Here is a 22,782-nt window from a genome sequence, read left to right as displayed (position 1 = left end):
AGTCCATTCATGTTTCTATAACTAAGGTAATGCCAGTTACTGTAACAAAACCAAAAATGTATAATGGCTCAAATGCAATGGAAATTTGTTTCTCCCTGATGTCAAGTCTAAAATGAATGTTCCTGATTGGAGGTGAATTTCCTCCAAATGATGATTCAGAAGCCCAGGTTCATTGCCTTGTGTTCCTCTTATCTTCAACAATGGTTGCCAAGGTTGCTGTGTTCATTTGTAAGAAATGGTGGAAGGAGAAAGAGAGGGTAGAGAAGGCACACCATTTCTTAACTGCTCGAGCACTTCCTATCAGAGTCCATTGGCAAGAACTAGTCACATGGCTTCACCTGGAGGGGATGCTGGGAAATGTAGTCCTGGCAGCTGCTTCCCATGGAAAACCTATCCTGGGAGTGGAAGTGGAAGCAGGAATGTGGAGTGGACAGTTAGCCTCTCCGCCACACACTTGAGTGTCAGGAGACAGCTGTGCTGTAGAGGAAGAGGAAGAGGAAGAGCTGGAGTCTGAGGGTATGGATTTGAGTTTCACAGTCTGACTGTGACCTGTTGGGCATATCACTTCACCCTTCTGAGCCTCAGTTTCCTAATCTGTGAAATGGAGATAATGCGGAGTGCAAAGAGATAATGAGGGTGACCCCGTGATGTACTATTAAAATTCTGTTTGTGGCTGCTCATTAAGTTTGGACATTATAGTATTTTAGGGGAAATGTGATATAGGTGACAATTTCTATGAATTTTAACTCTCCCTGAAAAAAAATTTGAAAGAACTAGCAACACACTCCTGGCTGGTGTGGCTCAGTGGATTGAGCCCCAGACTGTGAACCAAAGGGTAGCGGGTTCAATTCCCAGTCAGGGCACAGGCCTGGGTTGTGGGCCAGGTCCCCAGTAGGAGGTGCATGAGAGGCAACCACACATGGATGTTTCTCTCCCTCTCTGTCTCCCTCCCTTCCACTCTCTCTACAAATAAGTAATTTTTTTTTTAAACTAGCAACACTGGGCCTGTGTTCCTGTCTGGTTACTATGAGCAAGAGTGGACTGTAGGTGAGGTATCACTGTGAGGTTTGCCACAGTCCCCACCACTCCCATAAGGTCTGCCGTGTGCCTACTGACATGGCCAGCCTGGCCTTGTCAGCAGGCAAGTTTGAGACACCAGAGCTATACAAGTGTCCTGTATGTTAACGATGATGATTGCATCCAAGCTTCAGGAATGTTTGACTTCTACTTTTCTGCTTTCCAAAGAACTTAGTCGTGGCCAAGCCTCCGTCCCAGCTGCAGAATCTTGAGCATTGGCCTAATTAACTGATCAGCTCTAGAAATTGCTTATTACACTGTAGGCCAATGTGACTGTTTTTTTTAACAGTCAATTATTTTTTTCTTGGAAGAGCACTATGTTGTGAATACCATAGCATAACCTTTTGGGATCTTGTTAATTTTCATAAGATAATGAATGGGAATTCCTGAAGAAGGTTTTATTCCAGAACTCAGAGCCCTGTGAGTCCAGTAATATGATTAGGAAGTCGGCCTGCTGAAGCCAGGGCTGGGAAGGACAACTGACTGACAATTGGAATTGATTGGCACCAGTGGTGATGCCAGGGGTGTGGCTTTGTAGGGGGAGGGTCATTATGTCTGCCAGTGTCCACTCGGAGCGGAAGAAGCCGGAGAAGGAAGAGTGGGAAGAGGAAATGAATAATTCTGAGTAAATTATTCAGGATAGACTAAGGTATGCTGTTATAACAAAGGACCCAAATCTCAATGGCTTAAAACAACAAAGGTTTATTTCTTGCTCACGGTACATATCCATCGTGGGTCAGCAGGGGTCTTGGCTCCACGTTGTCCTCAGTCTGGGACCCAGGCTGATGGAACCGCCACCTCCACCGTCTGGAACATCGTTATGGGAGGGAAAGAGAGACAGTGGTGAATCACGCACTGACTTTTAAGGAGCCCACCTGCAAGTGACATATCACTTCCACTCACATTTCCTTGTCAAAGTAAACCATGTGCCATGCCTCACTTACAATGAGTGGGAAGTACAATAGAACCCTACCACATGCCCAGGAGGAGAACAACTGGAAAGGCTGTGAACAGCCTTCATATCTACCTCTCACAAGATCCCAGGATTCTGGGTCTGGAAAGGATCTGTACTAATTGGGACTCTTTGGGTTGCAAAAATAGAAGGTAAAACTCAAACTACTGAAACCAAAAGGAATTTATTGCCTCACAAAACCAAAAATCCGGCAGTAGCTCTGTCTTCAGGCAAAGCTTAATCCAAGGGCTCAAACTCTCTAAGGTCTGGCCTCTTTCCATCTCTCAGCTCTGTTCCCTTCCGTGTGGACTTTGTTCTCAGGTTTCATAGTCTCAGGGTCAAGTTCAATGGGAAAAGAAGGCTTCTATCTCTCTTCAAATTTAATAACATCTTAGATCTCAATTTTACTGAACCCAGCTAGGTCATGTGCATATCCCCGAACCAGTCACTGCATCCAGGGAGACAGACTGTTGGTCAGGCCTAACTAATATGTCTCGCCCTAGAATCAGAATTGCATTAACTTCATCCAAAGCATAGAAACCCAAAGGAAGGGGCAGATGGTTCCCGAGAAAGATTAAGCATCATGGACAAGAGTAGGTGTTCAGAATATGCACAAGTAAAACCACAGATGCCCACCATAGGATATAGAGGGACTCCAAGCCAGTGGTTTTCAAGTGTTGTTTTCTAGATGTACTTCCGGGGCTGCCTGCGAAGGTTTGGATAGGGTTCCTGCACTCTCCACTCTCTTTCAATTAGAGCAATTACACTTTACTTGTTTTATATATTAGGGTTCCATGTAAGATTTCTTTGAAACTAAAAAATAAAACTGAGAGCCTCTGCTTTTAAAAAATGGGGGAGGAAGGAATTCAATATCATTGTTTTTTGATCCCACCTCCTCATTTTATATCATTTTACAAAAGTATAGATTGAGATTCAGAAAGAAGTAGATGTCTCCTCCTGTCTCATTGGCCAGGATTGGTCACATGACCACTTAGCTACAAGGGATGCTGGAAAAGTGAGTATCTGGCAAAGAGGAATGGGAATGTCTCAATTGCCCTAGATATAAATGGCTCATCTACGAAAGCTGGGTGCATTACCATCCCAAACAAAATTGGGGCTCCTTTATGAAAAACAGAAGGGAAGCAATGGCTCTCAAAGAGCTGTCAGCCACAGTGACATGAATCTGATCTCATGGAAAGTTCCTGAAGACTGGGACTAGGCCTATGCCTTTGTCTATTCCTCCAATGGTCAACAAAATCTACCTGCAATGATCTCCTTCAATCCTCACAACAATCCCTGGAGATGCTGAATCATAGATTGACTTCTAAAATGTCCACTGGTATGTATTTTTAACACCATGACTGTGTCCCATTTTAAAGACAGAGAAACTGAACCTCAGAGGTGAATTAAGTACCCAAGGTCACACAACTTATTAATTTTGCTTATCCCTTACTTTATACCATTAGCACAGAAAGGGACAGAGCCCAGAGGGAAGGGGGAGCTTTAAGCACAGACCTTCTATAATGGAAGAATCAACTGCAGAAAGGTAGAGGGAGAGAATGAAAACCCTGGACATGCCAGGCAGATGGAATAGCATGTGCAAAAGCCCAGAGGGAAAATAATGCATAGAAATGGCACGGTTTCATAGCTTTGGAGCATAAAGTTTGAAGGAACATTGCACTTTGGAGCTTGGGTCTTATATGAAGGCAACAGCGAGCCATTACATATTTCAGGGACAGGAATGCAGCGTACCTTCAGTCGGGAACATTAGCTAACTGCAAGGAGCAGGGCTAGTGCTGGGAGGTCACTGAGGAGGTGAGAGATGACAGTGGCCTGGATTGCAGTAATGGCAGGAGGACTGAAAGGAAGTAGGAACCTAGGAAGTTGAAGCCACCAAATCTCATCCAGATTTGGTAACTGGAGGTGACAATTTGGAGAAGATGGAGAAGGCTGAGACTGACTTTCAGGTTTTTAGATGGTGGCGTCATTTGCTGAGGTGGGGCAGGAGGAGGAGAGCAAGGAGGAACAGGACCCCAGATAGCTTGGTTCCTGAGACTGCGCTTAATCACCATGTGCTCTGAATCCCTGTACTTGTCATTCAATAGGGAAAAGTCAGGACTCAGGACTAGGCTGGGGATATTAAGCAAACCCAATTAAAGGGAAGAAACCCCCTTCATTGGGTGTAGGTACCTTGGAAGTCCCAAGTACTCAGGAAGCCAGCTCCACAGCCTACAAAGAACACCAAGCACAGGTGAACACTTCTTTATGGTCCCTGCCTCAGAGCCACCTGGGCCTTTGCTCCTCCCTTCCACCCAAGGTAAGACAGCTGGGCCCTCAGGTCCGCCTAAGCACTGACCACCAGGGTTCCCCAGATAAATCCCGCTGGAACGCTGTGGGGCACTTTACTCCTTTCTCAACCTGTGTCCTCGGACCACCCCCTGGGTGCTCTGAGCCCCTTGCCTGGCACACTATTGAGAAATGATTTATACTCTTTGTAAAGCCTACAGATAGAAATGATTTAAACACTCAATAAACTCATGTAAAACTTTGTGTGGGAAAATAAATGCCCAATCAATTAGTTTTGATACAGAAAAGCCATAACTCAGGACTGCCCTCCCAGGCTCTAAGACACACAGCAAAGCCCGTAGTAAGTCAGACAGCAAGGTGCTGGCTCGAGACCAACGGACCATGAGGGCTCGAACCAGACCTGTGCGCTTGTGGAACCACACGTGCCGAGATGGAAGGCCAGGTCAGTGCTCGTGGAAATGCGTGCTTTTTGGAATCATCTTGGTTCCAGCCCTGTACACAGTCACTGAAAATGGCACTGGCTTTTGTAGACAGCACTGGAATGAACGACCGCTAAAGCACAGACACGCTTCCAGGACACGGCTGTCACTGCTGTTGTTACACGGCAGTGAAGGCAAGGCTCCAAGACGGGGGCTGCTTACCCAGGGCAACACAGCCAGTGTGTGGCAGAGGTGCGACACAAACCCAGCTTTCCCTGGCCCCAGAGCCTGGGCACTCTGCTGTCTCTTCCTCAGCAGCAGCCCCCCACGGAGAGAAGGCAGTGTGATCAAGAGCCCCTGAGAAAGCCCTAGAAGCCTCTAGAAGCGCTTCAGCTCACTCTCAGAAGCGTGAGTGGATTTAGACAGGTGACTGGGACGGGTTGCTGGGAGGCAGGGTGGCCAGCCTGGGAGGAGGGCTTGGGGAGTAACTGCTGGGAAACGAGGTTGCGTGGGCCAGTGCCATCAGACACATGAAGAGCTTCAAATGCCATAGAGAGGAATCGGGACTTTAATCAGTTTGAAGTGCAGTTTGATTTTGTCACTCTCCTGCTCTACAACCTCCCATGGCTCCCCTAGCCCACTGCCTCTGGGCTAGGAAGGTAAGTGTACATGGATGGAAAGATGCAGGGAGAGCCTGGAGACAGAGAGACCTATTAGGAGACCGGTGTCACAGTCTAAGAGTGGGGTGGGCAAGGACCGGGAGGGGAGGGGAGGAAGGAAGAGCATGCCCTGGGGGGCAAGGTTTTATGAAATGCTCCCACCACACCCCATCCCGCGCCTCTACTCCTCTCACCAAATGGAGGATCGCTGCCTCCCTGCAGCATCAGGTAAGATATTCAGCTCAGAAAATAGCCGGCGCCTTATTCTACTCGCAGTAAAATTGAGGCACGAATAGCCAGAAAAGTAGCTAATGTCCAAAGCAGCAAAGAGCAGCTAGCAACTCTCTCTGGGCTCCATCTGGACCCAGGAAGGGAGAGTCACACATTCCTAGGTTCGTATCTGCTTTGACAACATCTTGCGTAAGTGAACCTTTCAGTGCCTTGGTTTCCTCATCTGTAAAATGGGGATAATAATAGCACCTGCTCCGTAGCTTTGATGAGGCCCTACCAAGATCGTGTATGTAAAGCCATCAGTATAAAAGCTGGAGTATATACTAGGAGTTCAGTGGGGTAGCTATTGCTATTGACAACAAAATATTTAGGTAATATGTTAACCCTGGAACTACCTGATTAGCAGCTTTTAGCAAAAGGACTTAGTGTTGGAATTCTCAAACATCATTTATTTTATCCCCAAGATGGAGACGTGAGCCTTATGACTCAGAAATATCAGATGAAGCAAATTTCATTCGATTCGATTCAAGCAGTTAGGAATTTCATGCCTCCTGCTGTGGAGATGGCTAATTATAAATTGATAGAGCGATAGATGAACAGATAGTAAATCATGAAAGCTAAACCTGTGTTTCCCTGTTTGAAGTACTGATGGCTGTTTTTAAAAAAGAAAGAAAAGGGAAGAAAAACCTGTTCTCCCTGCACAAGCCCCCACTTGTGTGAGAGAAGCCCCCGGTGTCACCTCTGGGAGTTTTCATTACTCAGCAGAATTTGGAATGAGTGATTGATGTAATTAAAGTTATTGGTAAAGAAAGACTCGGTTCCCAAGGAGCAGATGAGTCAGCAGAAAGTTTAAGTAATGAAATAATGTTCCAAGGAGTCCTCAAATAAGCTTTTATTTATTTATTTTTTTAAACTCTAGACGCCTTCACCATTGCTGGTCAGCAAAAAGACGTAAAGTAGTTAAGAACTAGGGAAAATATACAAGTTTAGAAATTCTCAGATAGAGTCCTTTTCGATGAGATGAAACCATATTTATTGCATAATCATGGTGAAGTAATACAGAGTTAACCATGTGCTTTCGTGGGCTTTGCTTGATTTATCCCATTGAATCCTTGAGGTAGGTACTATTACTTGTCCTGCTCTATAATAAGGACGCTGCATTTCAGAGAGGCTAAGGAACGTGCCCAGGGTTGCACAGCAGGCACATGGCACAGATGGGGTAGAAGCCAAGCAGCGTGGCCCCTAAGCTCACCCTCCCCACCTCCACAGGTCCTGGGCCTCTCTGCCTAGATTTCTCGGTCACTGGATGTCTCACTAATGCACTCAAGATAACGGACCGCAAACAGGATTTGAAGTTACATCTGTGTGTCCACAGAGCTGTTTCAAAATTCATACTTTTATGGGAAAATACAAACAAGTGCACTGCCTTGGGGTCCATCCATTTGTTTCCATCCCCACTGACATGTACTGAAGACTTGGGACCCTGCAGGCTTTAGACCCCCGTTGGTGCTGTGGCGATGGCTGGGGTGGGGAGCCAGTCGGGAGGGCAGGCTGCAGTCTGTAGGACAGGTGAAGGGGGCTCAGAGGAGAGCAGCAGAAGGGTGGGGAGGGCAGTTGAAGGCGATCTCTCAGAAGGGTCTGTGGGACTTGGGGAGCGAAGGCCTGTGAGGCGTCGGGTAAGGAGCAGAGTTAACCTGTTTCTCAGGTCCTTCCACTGGGGGTGGTCACTGGATGAAGGGAGGCCAGAGAAGCTGATCTGGGGTTGAGGGGAGAGAAGGAGGAATTATGGAGGAAGGTGACTTCAGTTTGGGACCTTTTGCATTGGATTGGCTTGTGGTCCCACCAGCTGGAGACATGCTTCAGATAGTCGGGTGTGTGGCCTGGAGCAGGGGTTGAGAGTTGGGGCTGGATGCCGAGGCAGGCAAACCATAAGACCACGGAGGGCCACGGAGGGCCACGGTGGGTGGGGGAGGTCCCACCTGATGAGCTATGCTGAAGGTCCTTATCCAGGGACAAGAGAGAAGGGAAAGGGGCAGGAGGTGGGGTCTTGGCTTTGACTGACATTAGAGCCAGGATCCCAACAGCCCCCCATTTATTAGCACTGAAGAAAATTACCCTGTGTTACAGTGGGTGGCTTCAGGAGGGAGGAGCCTAGGATGGGAACCTCCCACTTATGAGCATCTGAAGGGAGGGTCTCATGGACTGGCAGCCTCCCCAAGGGAGGCTGCATCCAGCCCTCCCGCGCACCAACCCTTTCTCCAGACTTTGCTCCACCCCCTCTTCTTCCCCTGCTAAGGAAAGGAGAAGGGTCAGCGTCCTTTGTGGCGTCCAAGAACATTACTGGGTTGTGGGTCTTAGCCTCTTACCCCGCTCCCCCAAGAGTGACAGACATGAAAAGGGGAGTGGGACCTTGCAGAACCAGTGGGATGGAAGGAACACCAGCTTAGCAGGTTTGTTATGCTCCTACCTCCCCAGAAGCACACCCCTACCAGGGGGATTAGCGTGCAAAGGAGTATTAAGAAAGGGGCAGTGCAGGGAGCAGGGTGGGGACAGGAAGGCAGCCATCCCTGGCTTTGTCACCATCCCTGGCTTTGTGTGATCTTCAGCAAGTGTTTTACCTTTCAGGGCCTCAATTTCCATATATGAAAATGAGCAGTTACTGTTTTTCCAAAGTGTGGCAAGCACATCTCTGGTGGGACACGGGATGATTTTAGGGTGGGGAGGTGAAGAGATGCTCACGTGGCCCCCAGAAGTTTGAGGGCAGCCTGCAAACCAGAAGTAATGGGGCTGGGGAAACCTCTAGGAATAACCAGAGAGGCTGAGAGATGCTTTCCAAGCTCGGGGGGCCAAGAACTTCATCTAAGTAATTTTTTTCTTATATATTTGTCTTCTGTTGATGGCAAGTGATACTAGTTTCTCAGTTACAGTCACAGTATCAATATTGCTCCCCAAATAAGTAAACGATGACAAAATTCGAAGGAAGTTATTCTGTAAATGGTAATTTCAACAGTCAGAGGCCAAGACAAATATCTGGAGGCCGGGGCGTGGATGGGTCCATTTTGAGGGATGCTGAGGGCTCATTCCTTGCCATCCCCAGTTCTATGGGGCCTGCTCAGCCATTCCTACATGTTCTAGGAAGAAAAAGAAAAAAAAAATCTGGGCAGAAAAACACCACCAACCAAAATAAACCAGGCTGATGATTTTTTTCTACCACACTCTTCATGAGAGCGAAGAGGTGGTGTTTATTCCAAATGATCCCTTTTCTCTAAGTTGCCACTAACCCACTCTTTTATGTCATCCAGGAAAATCGGTCCTCAATGACCAAAGAACATCTGCACATATGAGTCTTTGGAAAAAGAGCCACAGGGTTTGGATTTAGATGCTGGCTACAAATAGAGGGCAAACAAAACTAACAAACAAACAAAAAAAAAACCCTTGTGGTTTGGGTCTTAAAAAAAAAAAAGTCTCAGAAATGACAACTGTGTGGTTAGTCGGATGTCAAACCGCGTTCGCTGGGACGGTGTCTGGGGTGCCCGGGAACGGCGCGGGTCTGTGGAATCAAGGGCTAGCAGATGGCTCACTCTGCTTGAAAGATGTCAAGATGCTGTTCCTAAGGGCCTGTGGGCTCCCTGGGGGACAAAGCCGCTGATAGTGTTACAGAAAAAAAAAAAAATCCCCAAGCTGACGACCATATAGACAACACAAGCAGTCAAGAAAAAGGATTGAGGGAAAAAATAGTCAAGTTGAGACATGAGAGGGGGAAAAAAAAAAAAGAAAGAGGAGAGAAGAAGAGAAATTCAAATAAATGCACCAAAGAGCCATAACTCAGGAAGTTGCCCCCAACTCAAATCTTCATTTGATAGGAGTTGGTCTGTAAAGACATGGGCAAAGGAACATTAAATTTTGCTCACATTATGCGAGATCATTGTGGGCAGGTGGAGAATCACTTCCACCAGGGGAAATGAGCAAATGTTTTTGCAGAGCAATTATTTAGGGAAGGATACCCTCCCTGGCAGGGGCGACAGTCGGCAGTCCCTGCTCCTCCTTGCTGTTGAGTGTCTGGCGAGGGATGGCCCTTTCCCAGCTTTTCCCTCATCTGTACTTCACACACGGAGTCCCAAGGAGGCAGCGTGCTGCAGCAGCGGCCCGGGAGGGCTAAGATGTTTCTCAGCCCGGCCTAAAAATATCTCCCTTGACAGCCTGTCACGGTGTCTGAGACTCCACCATTATAAATTCATTCCTCTCTGTTAAGGCATTTTGTTTCCAGGAGTTCTCTGTGAAAATAGAGATATCCCAGAGAGCTTAGATTGGGTGAGGCAGAGGAAGAAAGCCTAGGAGTCAGGAGACCTGGGTTTCAATTCGGTTCTGCTTGTAAGCTCACTGTGTGAGCTTGGGCAAATCAGGTTCGCCTCCTGAACCTCAGTTTCCCCACTGAGGAAAAAGGAAAAGAAAGACGAGGTGGTCAGGGAGCTCTGAGATCTCTGGTGCCCGGAGGGAGGCTGTGTTTACCGTAGGGTTTGCCCCGGACCCTGGGAACTTAGTGAATACCACGCCACCCAAGCCCCTGGGTGCTTCAGGCCCAACTCCTTGGAGGCATCCAGAGTGCCCCGCCTCTCATCCCGCACACCCAATCCATCAGCAACGCCTGTCGACTCTATCTTCAAAATACAGACCAAATCTGGCCACTTGTCGCTACCTCTCAGGCTGCCTCCCTGGTGCGAGGCAGAATTATCTGTCCCTGGGTTCTCCGTCAGCCTCCTCACCGGTCCCTGCTTCTCTGCTTGGCCTCCAAAAGTCTTAGCTCCTCACACTTGACTTTAAACCATAAATTAGGTCCTGCCACTCCCCTCAAAACCCTCCCTCTCTTCTTCCCTGTCTCTCATCATAAAACCCAAAGTTCTCCTCAGGACCAGCCAGGGCCTGTGCCTGGAACCTGGCGGTGCCTTGGCCTCATCCTGTCCCGCAAAGGTCCCCTACTGCTGTCCGAACCTGTTCCCACCTCAGGTCTTTGCACTTGCGCTTCCTTCTGCCCAGAACCATCTCCCCTCCCCCGGATTCCTCAGGGCCTAGCCCCTAACTTTTCCAGGTCTCTGATCAAAAGCTACCTCCTAAGGGACGGGTCCCCAGACGGCCCTCACAAAAGGAGCATACTCCCTTCCATGTCCTCACCCTCCTCCATTTTTCCCCTAGCACTCACCACCTGGGCGTTATGATACGGCATCAGCACACTCCTGTGTTTACCTTCCGTCTTTCCTCTAAAATGTAAACTCCAGGAGGGCAGGGACTTTGTTTTGCTGGTCTCTGCCTCATGGGCACACTGAGCCGTGCATCCGGGATATTACAGGCGCTCAGTGAGTGTATGTTGGAGGCAGGGAAGGGAACCGTTGAAGTGGGACTGCACTAAATGGGGGCCAGCCTCAGCACTCCACCGGAGAGGTCAATGCCAAGGTCTTTCCGGTGCTGTTTCATCAGGGCAGCGTGCGCTAGGGAGTCAAAGGTACACAGATCATTAGGAGATCTGGGTGGGCCTGTTGGTGGGGGGTGGGGGGGTGAGGTGGGCAGGGTGGGTAAAGAATCCCAGCTGAATTTGTAAGTTCATAAGGCTGCAGGTTCTTGACCAGAGGAAGTAGCTAAAAGGCCCTTGTGGACAGCTTTCAAAACATAGGAGCGTGCGGACTCCTATATGCAGGAGGAGCTCTGAATTGCCCTGGGAACCAACCTGAACTTCAACTCTACTCCATCAGCTCCAGTCTGCTCCACGAAGTTCAGCTCTGATCAGGTCGCTCCGCTGTCTAAGTGCCTTTCAGACTCTCCAGTGTCCACGGCCGAGCCCCAGGGAGGTGGCCAGAAGGGGGGAGGAGGGGTGCGAGAGTGCTAAGGAGCATCAGCCACTCCAGCAGGATCCTCCCTAAGTCAGAATCCAAAGCCTCTGTCCCCCTCACCCCATCTCTTTTCCCTGGGCTTTGGCTAGTGTGTCTCCAATGAAGTGTAAGACAGCGTGACTCCAGTAATTTTATTGAACAACTATATGCCACCACTAGGATCCTCACAAAACCAGGCCCCCTTTTTACAGACGAAGCCACTGAGGTTCAGAGAGGTTATTTGATCTGTCCAAGACACACAGCTTAGTAAGTCGCAGAGGTAGGACTGAGGACTGAGGCACCAAGGCCCAAGCACCCAACCGGGAAGCCATCACGTCTGTGGAGGACAGCCCACGTCTCCATCTTCACACTGTCCGAGGTACTCTGGGCACACTCAGGCCCCCTTTTCTATGAGGCTGAGGACGCCTAAGAGGCCACTGTGCCCCTCTGGGCCTGCAGCCACAGGAGCCCTGGCCTCCCCCAGGTCTGAGCAGCCAGCCCGCAGGGGGCGGTGGTGGCACAGGTAGAACCTGCGGCCGGAATCCCGCCGGCCAGCAGAAAGCAGCTAAGGTCTGCGAAGGTACCCAGGGCCCGGTCCACGCGCTAAGGGAAACCCTCGTGGGCCCTGAGCCTGGGAGGCCAAACCCAGCTGTGCTGAGCACCGCCACCAGGCCGCCTGTGCGAACCGAAGCTCTCCATCCCTTGTTTGATGAGCAGCGGCCAATAAATTCATTAATCATCATTTTATGCCTCATCAAACCCCCTCCAAGCCCCTCCATGGGAGTTACACAAATTAGCCCCTGAAAAGACAGTAATTTCAGTTTAGCGAGGTAAGTGCTTTCTGATGGGCTCGGCGCACAGAGGTCCCTTGACAAGCCAATCCATCAGCACATTGGGGACGGGCCTCACCCTGCCCAGCCAGGCCTCACCCGAGCCAGCCCCGCCCCGCCCCGCCCACCGTTGCCCCCGGAGGCTATTGGGCTAGGATCTCCGCCAAGGGTGCCCCCTTTGCCCGGCTCCTTTGCATCAATCCTCCGGCTTTTTCGTCCGGCCTCTTGTGCTCACCCACACCGACCTCCTCTCCAGCCCTTCGGTGCAGAAGAGAAACTTTGGGGGTGGGGGAAACCAAGGCCCCCCAAATTGGGGAACGAACCTGAGGGTGGCGGAGGAGGACGCTCTGGCGCTGAAGTTCTGAACTCCAGCCCCTGGGAGGAAAGCGTCAGGAAGCCCTCTCTCCTCCTAGTGTCTGGATGTCGGGGTTCCACGACCCCTTGAAATTACTGAAGGGCTGTGTATATTGAACGCACACATCATCGGGTGTAGGAGATAATCCATAGTTTCCTGCCGATTCTGAAAGAAATCTCAGGCTCTAAAGGAGGGGCATCTAGCAACAGAGAAGGGGGTCCTTTCGTCTAAAGGGCGGCTTCACGGGCCCCTGGTGGTCAGGAGGGGGTACGCGCCTAGTCTTTCTCTGTGGCCCTCACGTCTTTCTCTCTCAAAACGCCACCTGGAGTGAAAGACGACGCCTGGGGTTTTCTATGCCTGGGCCCTGCCGGTCGGATTCTTGCGCGCGGAGTCGGGTAAGAAAAGGACAGGAGAACTAGCGGGAGAAGGTTGTGGTGAGCGGGGAGGTGCGTGGGCGCTCGAAGCCGAGGACGCGCCTTCTCCCTTTCCCCCCGTCGCGGTGCGCGGAAGGGAAAGGGGTCCTTGGGGACCCTACCCGGCCGCAGGGCCCAAGCAAAGGGGATCGAGGAGAAGCCGCAGCTCTGCCGTGGCCGATAGCTTGAGCGCCGAGTGCCGCGCAGCCCCTTCATTAGCTTCTCCTCCACGCGGCGCTGCATGCCTTGGAAAATAAGTTAGCAAACGGGGAGCCGTTTATCTCTTTTATCTTGGGGCCTGATCCAATTAAATAAGTGCACATTTACATTTGCATCCATCAGGCGGGAGCGCTGAGAGCCCGGGGTTTGCTCGGAGCAAATAAAAGCAGATTTCACTGGGAAAAGTGGCGTCTGGGCCCGCTGGGCAACTCCGGGCGCTGGAAACGAGCGCGGCCCGGCCGCCGGCCTTGAGGATCCAGAGCTGGAGCCTGCGGCCGACAGGAGGCCAGAGACCCTAATAGCCCTAAGGGGCGGGGCAGGGCAGAGCGAGGGGTGAAGGCAGAGCAAGGGGCACAGCCAGAGCTGCAGCACGGCCGAGGCAGTGCCCTGCTAGTCGACCACCTGGGCCACGCCTTGTGCCCGGGACCCAAGTCGCACGTAGCGCGCAAACGAAAAGGAGACCAGTGCTAGCCCGGTCACAAAGGGAGACCCGCGGGGTGGGTCTAGGGACAGTCCTGCAACTTTAGCCAGTTTGGGGGGCGGGCGGGCGGCAAGGTGTTGGCCAGGCCCGATTTTCCTCCTGTTCGGTGGCCGTGCGTTGAGGGACGCTAAGAGCCACGCCGAGGGTGTGCCCTCGTTTTCCCCATATGCCTGCACCAGGGGGAGGCCAGTGACACTACCCGTTAGCACTTTGGGAGGGGCGAAGGGGGTCGCCCTGTGAGCACCTTTTGCCACGTCGACCTCATGAGAGGTCCTTTCGAAACAGGAGGGTTTGCAGCACTGGAGAGCAGTTTTATTTTGTTTGTTTCTTTTCCTACCCACAGGCCAAAACGCAGAAATGGCCTTTGGGCCAAGGTTGCCTGATAGGCCCCAGATAGGCCGACCCGCAAATGAAACAAAACTGCGCAGGGTCTAGAGCCCCGGGCAGCAGAAACGCAACTGCAGGCACCCGAAGTGGTGCGGGAGCTCTGGGGCCCAGCCGAGGACGCGCACAGCCGTGGCCCCCACTGCAGGCTGTTTCAGCTGCGGGCCTCGCTCTCAATAGCCTCCCGCCTGGTTTTCCAGACTGCGCCCAAGCCCTGGTGGGAATGCGTAAGATTAAAACAGTTCTAGTGTCAGGCCCTGGTCCAAGTCCCCCATGCTAAGTGGGTCCTGGATCCCGGGCCGCAGCGAGGGGGGTGGTGGAGTAGTTAAGGTTTGACCCGCTTCGGGTCCAGAACTAAGGTACAGCTGCGCGTAGGGGCGCAGCCTGGCGTCGCCTAACTTCTCCGCCCTGCGAACCGCGCGGCGCCCAGGAACCAGTAGGCGGCGCCCTTCCTAAACGGAATCCGTGTCCTGCTCTCTCTGGAGAGCGCAATCACATTCCTTTCACTTCGGGCGCTTTGCAAAGCGCTATTCGGCGCCTCTGCCGAGTTGGCAGCTAGTTGCGGGGGTGGGGGGGTAGGTGAGCTGGGAGGCACCGCCCGTTTTGAAACCTCATGCACAACGACCCCCCCCCCCACACACCTTCCATGCTCCAAGAGCTGTGCACATCCCCAGGAATGAGAGGCCCCCGAGGGCTTTGCAAACTAGGAGGCCTCGATGCAGGCCCCGCGCCCAGGCCGGGGAACATTTCAGGCCCTGGCACTCGGAGCCGAGGAGCTTGGGAAGGAAAGGTCCCCTTCCACAGGCCCTGCGTACCCTCGTAGGCGCCCTCGGGGATTGATTGGGCCATTCGCTCCTCACCTCCAAGTCCCAGAAGCGGATTCCGCCCCGCGCAAGGGGGTAAAGGAAAGAACCCAGCCCACTCCTGGTTTGGTGCTGCCTCTGGGGGGACTGACTGCATAGACCCCTCTCAGTGACCCGGCGGCTTCCACTACCAGGTACTCGGCGCCTCCTAGTTCCCAAGTGCCAACCTAGGCTCTCCGAGGGGGCTGGTACAGTGCAGCCGAGCGCAGGTGGCAAATGCCCGCGCAGCCCCCGAGCGGAGGTGTCTTAGGTGTTGCCTCCCTCTACTTCCGCGCCTCAGTCCAAGCTTTCGAAAGACCCCGACCCTGGAAGTTTCCTCCAGCTCCTCCAAGGCGCATCGCCTTTGACACTGCCCAAGACGCGACCGAGTGGAGGCTCGAGGAAACGTGGGACTACAGACACACAACCATTTCTGGGATTAAACGCCGGAGACATTTCCTAAATGCCCGACCCTCGATCTGCCCAGCAGGCCGCCCCAAACTGGAAAGACTCCAGACACAGAGAAACCACGAGCCACCGAACACCCAGCTCTGCAAAGGAGAAAACCCTAAACTTAATTGAAGACGAAGTACGCAAAGAAAACTGTAGACCCTGCAGAGGCCAAGGGCAGGAGGGATGCGAGTGGAGGCAGCGACTAGAGCACCAGCCGTCCAGCCCCTGGCAGTTTCTCTCCGCAGCCGGGAGGCTCTTCGGGCAGCCCCCCATTGGGGAGAAACGCCGCGGGCTCCCGGGTGCGCGGTTCCTGGTCCCAGGCAGCCCCTCGGGCATTCGCTTCCCATCCCCGAGTCTCGGCAACCAGACTGGGGAGGCCCGCGTTGCGCCGTTTACATATTCCGGGGAACACGGGAGGCCTGTAATTTTCTCTTTAAATCTTTGGGTAGGGTTTAGGGCCAGGGCTTCCAAAACCCCGCAGAGTTGACGGCGTCCTTAAAGTCTCTCTTAAGAGTTGAGGACTGGCCTATTCTTGCGACTTTTTTAGAAGACAAGGTGACTCCTGGGGCTGCATGTTCAACAGGGGGGAACAAGCTGATTGTGAACCGGGCTGTCTGGGGGTAGGGGTGGGTGGAGGGGGCAGGGGCGCGAGGGGGTAGGGCAAGTCGTCTCTGGAATTCAATTGTTTAAAAAAATCATTTATAATTAAAGGGACAAAATAAAATACGATCGTCTCATGCATATTTAATCGTTCACACTTTCAGCTTGGAAACCATTTTCCCTGTGTGAATTTTCTCACTAATTTAAACTCTAAAGTTGACTGCTGTTTGGGGGCGGGGGGAGCACATCTGGACAATGCTTTCAAATTCCTTTAAATTCGCATAAGCTACAGGGCCCGTTTCAGCTTTAAAAAAAAAAATAGCAAAAGTCTAAACTCCACGGAAAGTTTGGAGAGTGTTTATAAGAGCAAGTAAGGTTAAAATAATCTTGAGTAGAAATGCAAATAAGTGCATTTTGATTGAGCCTAATTAAACTGGCGTTATGTGCAAACACATTCTCTCTACACTCAGGCTTCAGTTTAATAGAGGAAATTAATTCCCCTCGCTGGAGTATGTTTTTTCAGTAAACCCTCCCCTCCCCCGACCTCTGAAAATTTCCCACGAAGTAAAACGCGTCCGCGGTTCCACCTCTTCTGCGCGAAATGGAGACGCGAGCACCGACAGTGTTGCCTGGTCTAGGACGCGGGGCCGTATCTCCTTCTCATTTGGGATTGACACGCATTCTGACCTTTCATTCTGAGATGAAATATGCGGGATTAAAACGAGAATATAAAACCTCAAAAACATTTTTGTAGCTATTCGAACTCTTGAATCTGAGACGTAAAAGCGCTGAAGCGACGACAAGCCTGATCGAGGGCACAGAGGCCTCATTATCTAGGCAAATGCCCTCGAACTTTTGAAGGCGACTCGCCCAAGGTGGGGCTCTCCGGGTCGGTTCGGGGCTCCCCTTCCTTCCTCCAAACTCCAGCGGCGTTCCCTCCCCCACTTCTGCCCACTCACTCCAGCCTCCAACTCTGCAAAGTGCAGGCTTCAAATTCAGGACAAGTGTGACACCTACCTGTGAAAGGGGGGAACCGTCCCCTCGCCGGTCCCGCGGCCCCAGCCCCGCGGCTGCTCGGCCATCTACCGGGCCGCCTACCATCCACACCATCACGGATAGAACGTTCACGAATTCAATCAAATCCACCAGGAGATCAACGCCCAGTTTTGAAGGGATAGAGAAGACAGGGACTTGGGAGGGCCTTCCTGGCACACCCTAACGCTTCCCGCCCGCATTAGCCCACAGCACCTTTGAAATAGTAATAAGGGCTAAATCCGGCATAAAATCGAACTCATTAGCAAAGTTCACCATCTGATTGCTTTGCATAAAACACGACACTGATTGAAAGTAATTAGGTTAAGCGATGGAGCTCGGGTGGTGCGTGTCTCTGGCTGACTTTGCCATCCTTTCTCCCTTCTGGGCATACACTTGGGTCTCTCTCCTCCTTCCTCCTGGGTCCAATCTCCCCCAAGCAGCCCCGCTTCAGTGATCCGAACCTGCATTTGGGGGCAGGGCCATGTCCCCCCCGGGGCTTGCAGCCTAATTATGAACCCTTGGCACACTGAGGTTCTATGGAACCTTTAATTCCCCAGGCGGAAAAAAAAAAAGTTGCAGTTTGTACCTTTTGTCCAAGGCGATGGACGGTTTATTGAGGCTTCTAAAAAGTAATGAGTGGCTCTGATTATGTTAAAATCTCTTTTAATTAAATATTTTGCATTTTACAAAGGCGGCTGCAGTTTCTTTGACTTTTTAAATCTAAGAGTATAACCTGTTTCCTTTCTGTAATAATACTTTAGCTCATACCCAGAAAAATCAATAGGTGTAAAAAATTAAATTAAACTTGTATCTTTAAACTATGAAACAGTTTTGGGGGAAACACAAATGCATATACTTATATTACAAAAAAAAAACCCCATTAAATGCCTGTACAGGTGTCTTAATTTCATAATTTACTTCAAAGATATTGAATTATCAATTTTAAATACAAAATGCTACATTAAATATACAGAATAAGATTTAATACAAATCCTTTTTTTTTAATTTTTCTTTTCGGTTGGTTAAGACATTTTTGTTGTGTGGAGATGTTTCCATTTTTATGTCATCCATCTCCCGGAACTATAGACTTTTTAATAGGAGGGGTAGTTTTTTTTCTCTCTCTTGTTGATGGAAAAATAACTGCCAAGGCCGTGATTTCTAATAAATTAGGAAAGTCCGGGACCGACGCAGCCCGCGTTAAATGTCCGACATACCTTTCTTCAATTCATAGGGAGTGTCTTTGCACGGGTCTAGCTGGGACTGGCTCCGCAACATTTTCGGGTCTTTAGCCAAAGCGTCCGCTCGGTTCAACACCGTCTGGTTTAATCCATTGAAATGCGAGCCCGGACCGGTTGTGGGGCCCGGCCCGGGCCCCGGGTGGCCGTGAAGGTGTCCGAAGGAGCCATAGTTCGTGTAGCCAGGATAGAAGGGCGCCGTGTAGTAGAGAGGCCGGGACAGTACCGTCCCGCCTGGAAAGGGACACTGCCCTGAGGGCGAGCGCGAAGGCGCCGGGGCCGGCGATGCGCGGCTGCCCCCAAGGGCTTGCCCGGCTACGGGCCCCGGGCAAGGTGCGCAGGGAGAGCCCTCGCTCCCGCCGCCCCCATCCTTGACCTTGTCCGAGGATGTGGCGATCTCTGCCAGAGACCACAGTTTGGGCTTGGCGAGCACTGCCTGTGGCGGCGGTGGTGGAGGCGAGTGTATGACCGAGGGCCCGCCGGGGCCGGGGGGAAGCTCTCCCGCGGCTGGGTGAGGGCCCGGAGCCGGCGCGCCCGAGGGGTAGTGAGGACCCTGGTCCTCCGCCAACCGTGCCGCCGCTGGCCCCGCCGGGGAGGGCCCGCTGGCACGGGGGGGCCCAGGCAGCGCATCGAGGCGGCTCTCGGCTGGCGGCTCCTTAAAATCCGAGTCGCTGAGGCTCCCCTCCGTCTCCTTGCCGGCAGGAGTGGACGGCCCTTGTAGCCTTTCACAGCCCGAGGCCGCTTTCGGTTCCGCTCCTCCTGCAGGCGAAACCCAGGCCATCAGAGGTGCAAAGGCCGAGCGATGGGGGACCATGTCCCCACCCGCTAAGGCGAAGACCCCAGACCCCACCCACAAGCCTTGTGCGCCCCCTCTCCAGACCCCCCTTTTCCATCTTACTCCTTAACACACACTTTCCCGCGTCCACCAACCTGCTTCGGGGCCCTCGGGGTCGCCCTTGTCCTCAGGCTTCTGGGGCTCATCCTCGTCGTTCTTCTCCAGGTCGATGTTCTCCTCCTCCTCCTCGTCCTCGCTGCGGTTCCTCGGCGTCCACGTCATCTTGTTCTCCTTCTTGAGGCGCCGGCGCGCGTTGGCGAACCAGGTGGACACCTGGGTGAGGGTCATCTTGGTGATGATGGCCAGCATGATCTTCTCGCCCTTGGTGGGGTAGGGGTTCTTGCGGTGCTCGTTGAGCCAGGCCTTGAGCGTAGCGGTGGCATCTCGAGTGGCGTTCTTTCGGTACGCCGGGTCCCCGTAAGGGTATGAGCCCAGGGGTGCCGCGTAAGGGTGGTACCCCAAGGAGCCTGCCATGCCCGGTGTGTGGTCGTAGGGAGAGCCCTGCAGGGAACAGGCAGAAAGAAGGTGAGAGCGGGCCATGATCCCCACTGCCACCTGGGCGACCAAAGCACCCTGTCCTTGGGACCCGCGGTCGGAGGGCAACGAGGCCCGAACTCCACTGGGGTAGGGCTGGCGGGCTCAGACCCAAAGGCAACCCCTCCCCCTTCTCGGAACTCAGCGGGAGCGCCAACTCCCCAGTCCGGTTCTGCCAGGGCCTTTGAAGACGTCCTGGCCTCGCGGGTGCCCGGTAGGCCCCCGTCTCCCGGGGCATGTTCGTCTCCGGTACTCCGATACAGCCACCGTGGCCAGGCCCTCCACCCAGAGAGAGAGGCCCGGGCAGCAGTGGCGACTCTGCGCTCAAAGCCTGGGTGGCTGCACGTTAGGCGCAAGGGGGGAGAGCAAGGGAAGTAAAGGCATTTTCCCCCCTCCACAGAAAGACAAACGAAAAGCTAAGCCTCGTCCGGGCACACCCACCCCTCCGAAAACGTTACCCCAAACCGAAGCCAAGGCGCTTTTCCAGAAAGTGCACCCGGCCGAAAAATCCCGGATGCACCGCAGCTCCGCCGACTTTTCAGAAATTTAATACCTCCAAATCGGATTGCGAAGATAGGATTACGGATTTGCAACATTTTGGAGGACTAATTAAAGGCGAGGCCAAACGCCCTTACATAGACTAAGCATGCTTCTGCTAGGATTTCGGGTCTATTTCTTTTGAACTAGTTTTCCAAAATTGCAAAACTTGAAAAAAAAAAAGATAAAAATTGAAGGGCGGCCTGAAGTCCATGTTTGAATCAAATGCTGCTCTTTAATTGCAGCGACCTCTCCTCTCTAAACACGTTCCGCCAGCTCAGCGATCCGAGCCAGACGCGGTCCTTCTTCCCGAGCAACTCCGGAGCCCGAGGCCCGGCCGCAGCACAGCGAGACAATCGCGCAAGTTTGCAAGGGCCGTGAAGCTTGGCGGGGGTGGTCCGCGGTGGCGCTGAGGCCCGTGTCCCCGCAGCCCCCGCCCGCCCCACGAGGGCCCAGCTGCCCTCGCCTGCCGCGGCTCCCGCTCACTCACCACATAGGAAGAGAAGGCAGCCGCGGCGGCCGCGGCTGGGTCGGCGCCGTACTGGAGGTGCGAGTTGTAGCCCGGCGAGGGCGCCGTGAAGGCGGTGGAGCCGGCGTAGGGCGAGAACGCGGAGCCCGACGACGAGCGGCCGAGCTCATCTGTGCGGGGCCCCGAGATGACGCTGGTGCTGTACGCGGGGCACGAGTAAAGGGCTAGCGAGGCGGACGGCTGGTACAAGTAGCCCTGCGGGTAGGACATGGCCACACACGGGCATGGGGCGCTCCGCGCCGCTGCCGCCAACGAGCCGGGCGGCGCCCTGCGAGGGCGAGCGGGCCGGCACCTGGCCTCCGGCTGCCCCGGGCCGCCGCTCCTCGGCCCCGGCTCCCGGGTTCCGGCTGGCAGCACCTCCTCGCTGGCTTCCCGCGCGCCTCCGGCTGCGACCGCGGAGCTCGCTCCTCTGCGCGCCTCGCTCGCCCCAGCTGGATTCTCCCCCCCTCCCTTACTGCTTTCTCTTTTCCCCCCTCGCTCTTTGCACTGGGGGGCTCTGCTTTTGGCTTCGCAAAGGTCCTGCCAAGATGCTAAGTTGGAAATTGAGGATTCTGACGCCTTGTGCGCGCCCGTAGCTCCTCCTTCCCGGGGTGTATTCGGTGGTTGGACTGGCAGGAGCCTCTGGGCGGCCGCAGCCAACCCGGCCGCCAGGCGCGCCTCGCCCTCTCCCTCTTCCTCCCCGGCTCCCTCTCCCGCTCGCTGGCTCTCCCCTCGCCCCTCCCTCGCGCCCGCCTCTCCTCTGAAGCCCTCGTCTCCACCCCCCTTTTTCTCTCCCCCCCTCCCTTCTCTCGTCTCTCCCTCTCTCTCTCTTTGACTCTCGAGCGCCGGCCCCAGGATGACAATCACATCCCAGGCGCGCTGCTCTCTTCCAACTTTCCTCCTTGGCTAAGTCCGGGTGGAGCGGCCGTCCCGACGCACCGTGGGCCCTGGTGGCAGGTCTGGCCGACCCGAAGCACAAAAGAAACGAGGCGGAGGACTGCAAGTAGGCGAATGCTCTGCTCTCACCTTCCCACAGTAAACCACGGAGTTAGCGGATTTCTTGTTGGCTAGGAGGCTGAGCTCAAAGGCGGACCACCACCCCACCACCCCTGGCTTCTCCCTCAAAGCAGGCGCCCCGAAAGTGAGTTCAAGATCCGGAATGAAGGTCCCTGGGAGAGTCCGATGAATACTCTAGTCCAAAGCGAGGGAGTCCGGATGACTATCCTCCGCCAGCAGCAGCAGCAGCAGCAGCAGCAGGTGGGCGAGAGACAGGCCTTGGACATCTGCACGTACCGGATCCGGCCTTTCTTCCACCAACTCCCCTCCAGACTAAGAGGCAGAAGACAGTGGGGGGCTGGGACGTGTGGTGGTAGCGTTTCTCTAGAGGGGAGGCAGTGAGCAAGAGCTGCTGGACTGAGAAGCAGCTCCACCAGAATAGGTCTCTTGACCCTCCTTCCCTCCCCACCCGGGCCAAGCCTCGCTGCTTCGTCCTAGGCGCTTTCCATGCGAAGCTCTCTCCCCCAAGGCCCGTGGTGGTGGAGGATGAGGGTACTCTTCCCCTTCGCACGCGCTCTCACACCCGCCCATGCTGCACTGTAAACACTCGGCAGAGCAGCGCCCTACCCAGCCGCTGTTTGTTCAGCGAGGCGCTGGCAAGGCAAACACACCACTGAGTCACTGGCAGAGCCCTTGCCCACGACGGCCACACAGTGAAAGTACAAAATAGACCATCTGCCAGCCTCTCCACCCTGCGCTGCCACAAGCCACAGGCGCTTTCGATCTCAGGGACAGACAGGGGCGCTGGTGAACCAGGACAGGGGCGGGCACATGGTTGGGCACTGCGCCGGAGCCTGATATATCAGGGAATTTGTGGCCTTTTATGATGGAGTCACACGCAAGCTGAAGCACGACTGTACACAAAGTGCCCCGCAATGATTTTGATGGGCACGACACACTTATTTCCCGACCTCCGGCCCCGCACTCAAACCCACTGAGTACACAAGCACCCTCTCAGA

General features: G+C 53.4%; 1 protein-coding gene across 2 annotated transcripts; it reads right to left on the bottom strand.

Moving 5' to 3' along the window:
- Window positions 1–1,763: 1,763 nt before the first annotated feature.
- On the bottom strand, window positions 1,764–22,764 carry IRX5 (iroquois homeobox 5). 2 transcript variants are annotated; one of them, XM_045188380.2, is made up of 4 exons: window positions 20,750–22,764; window positions 19,284–19,689; window positions 18,333–19,112; window positions 1,764–1,884 (listed from the first exon to the last, which is right to left on the bottom strand). In XM_045188380.2, the coding sequence occupies exons 1-4, from the start codon at window positions 20,996–20,998 to the stop codon at window positions 1,814–1,816; spliced, it is 1,506 nt and encodes a 501-aa protein (XP_045044315.2). In that variant the 5' UTR covers window positions 20,999–22,764; the 3' UTR covers window positions 1,764–1,813. The 2 variants fall into 2 exon arrangements, with proteins under 2 accessions (XP_045044315.2, XP_071075930.1); XM_071219829.1 differs by having other exon boundaries at window positions 17,101–19,112; window positions 20,750–21,634.
- Between the last annotated feature and the right edge of the window lie 18 nt (window positions 22,765–22,782).

The sequence above is a fragment of the Desmodus rotundus genome, chromosome 12 (genome assembly GCF_022682495.2).
Source record: "Desmodus rotundus isolate HL8 chromosome 12, HLdesRot8A.1, whole genome shotgun sequence".
NCBI classification, from domain to species: domain Eukaryota; kingdom Metazoa; phylum Chordata; class Mammalia; order Chiroptera; family Phyllostomidae; genus Desmodus; species Desmodus rotundus.
The sequence above is the reverse complement of the archived record's forward strand: the minus strand, read 5'-3'. Positions and strand labels throughout refer to the sequence as shown.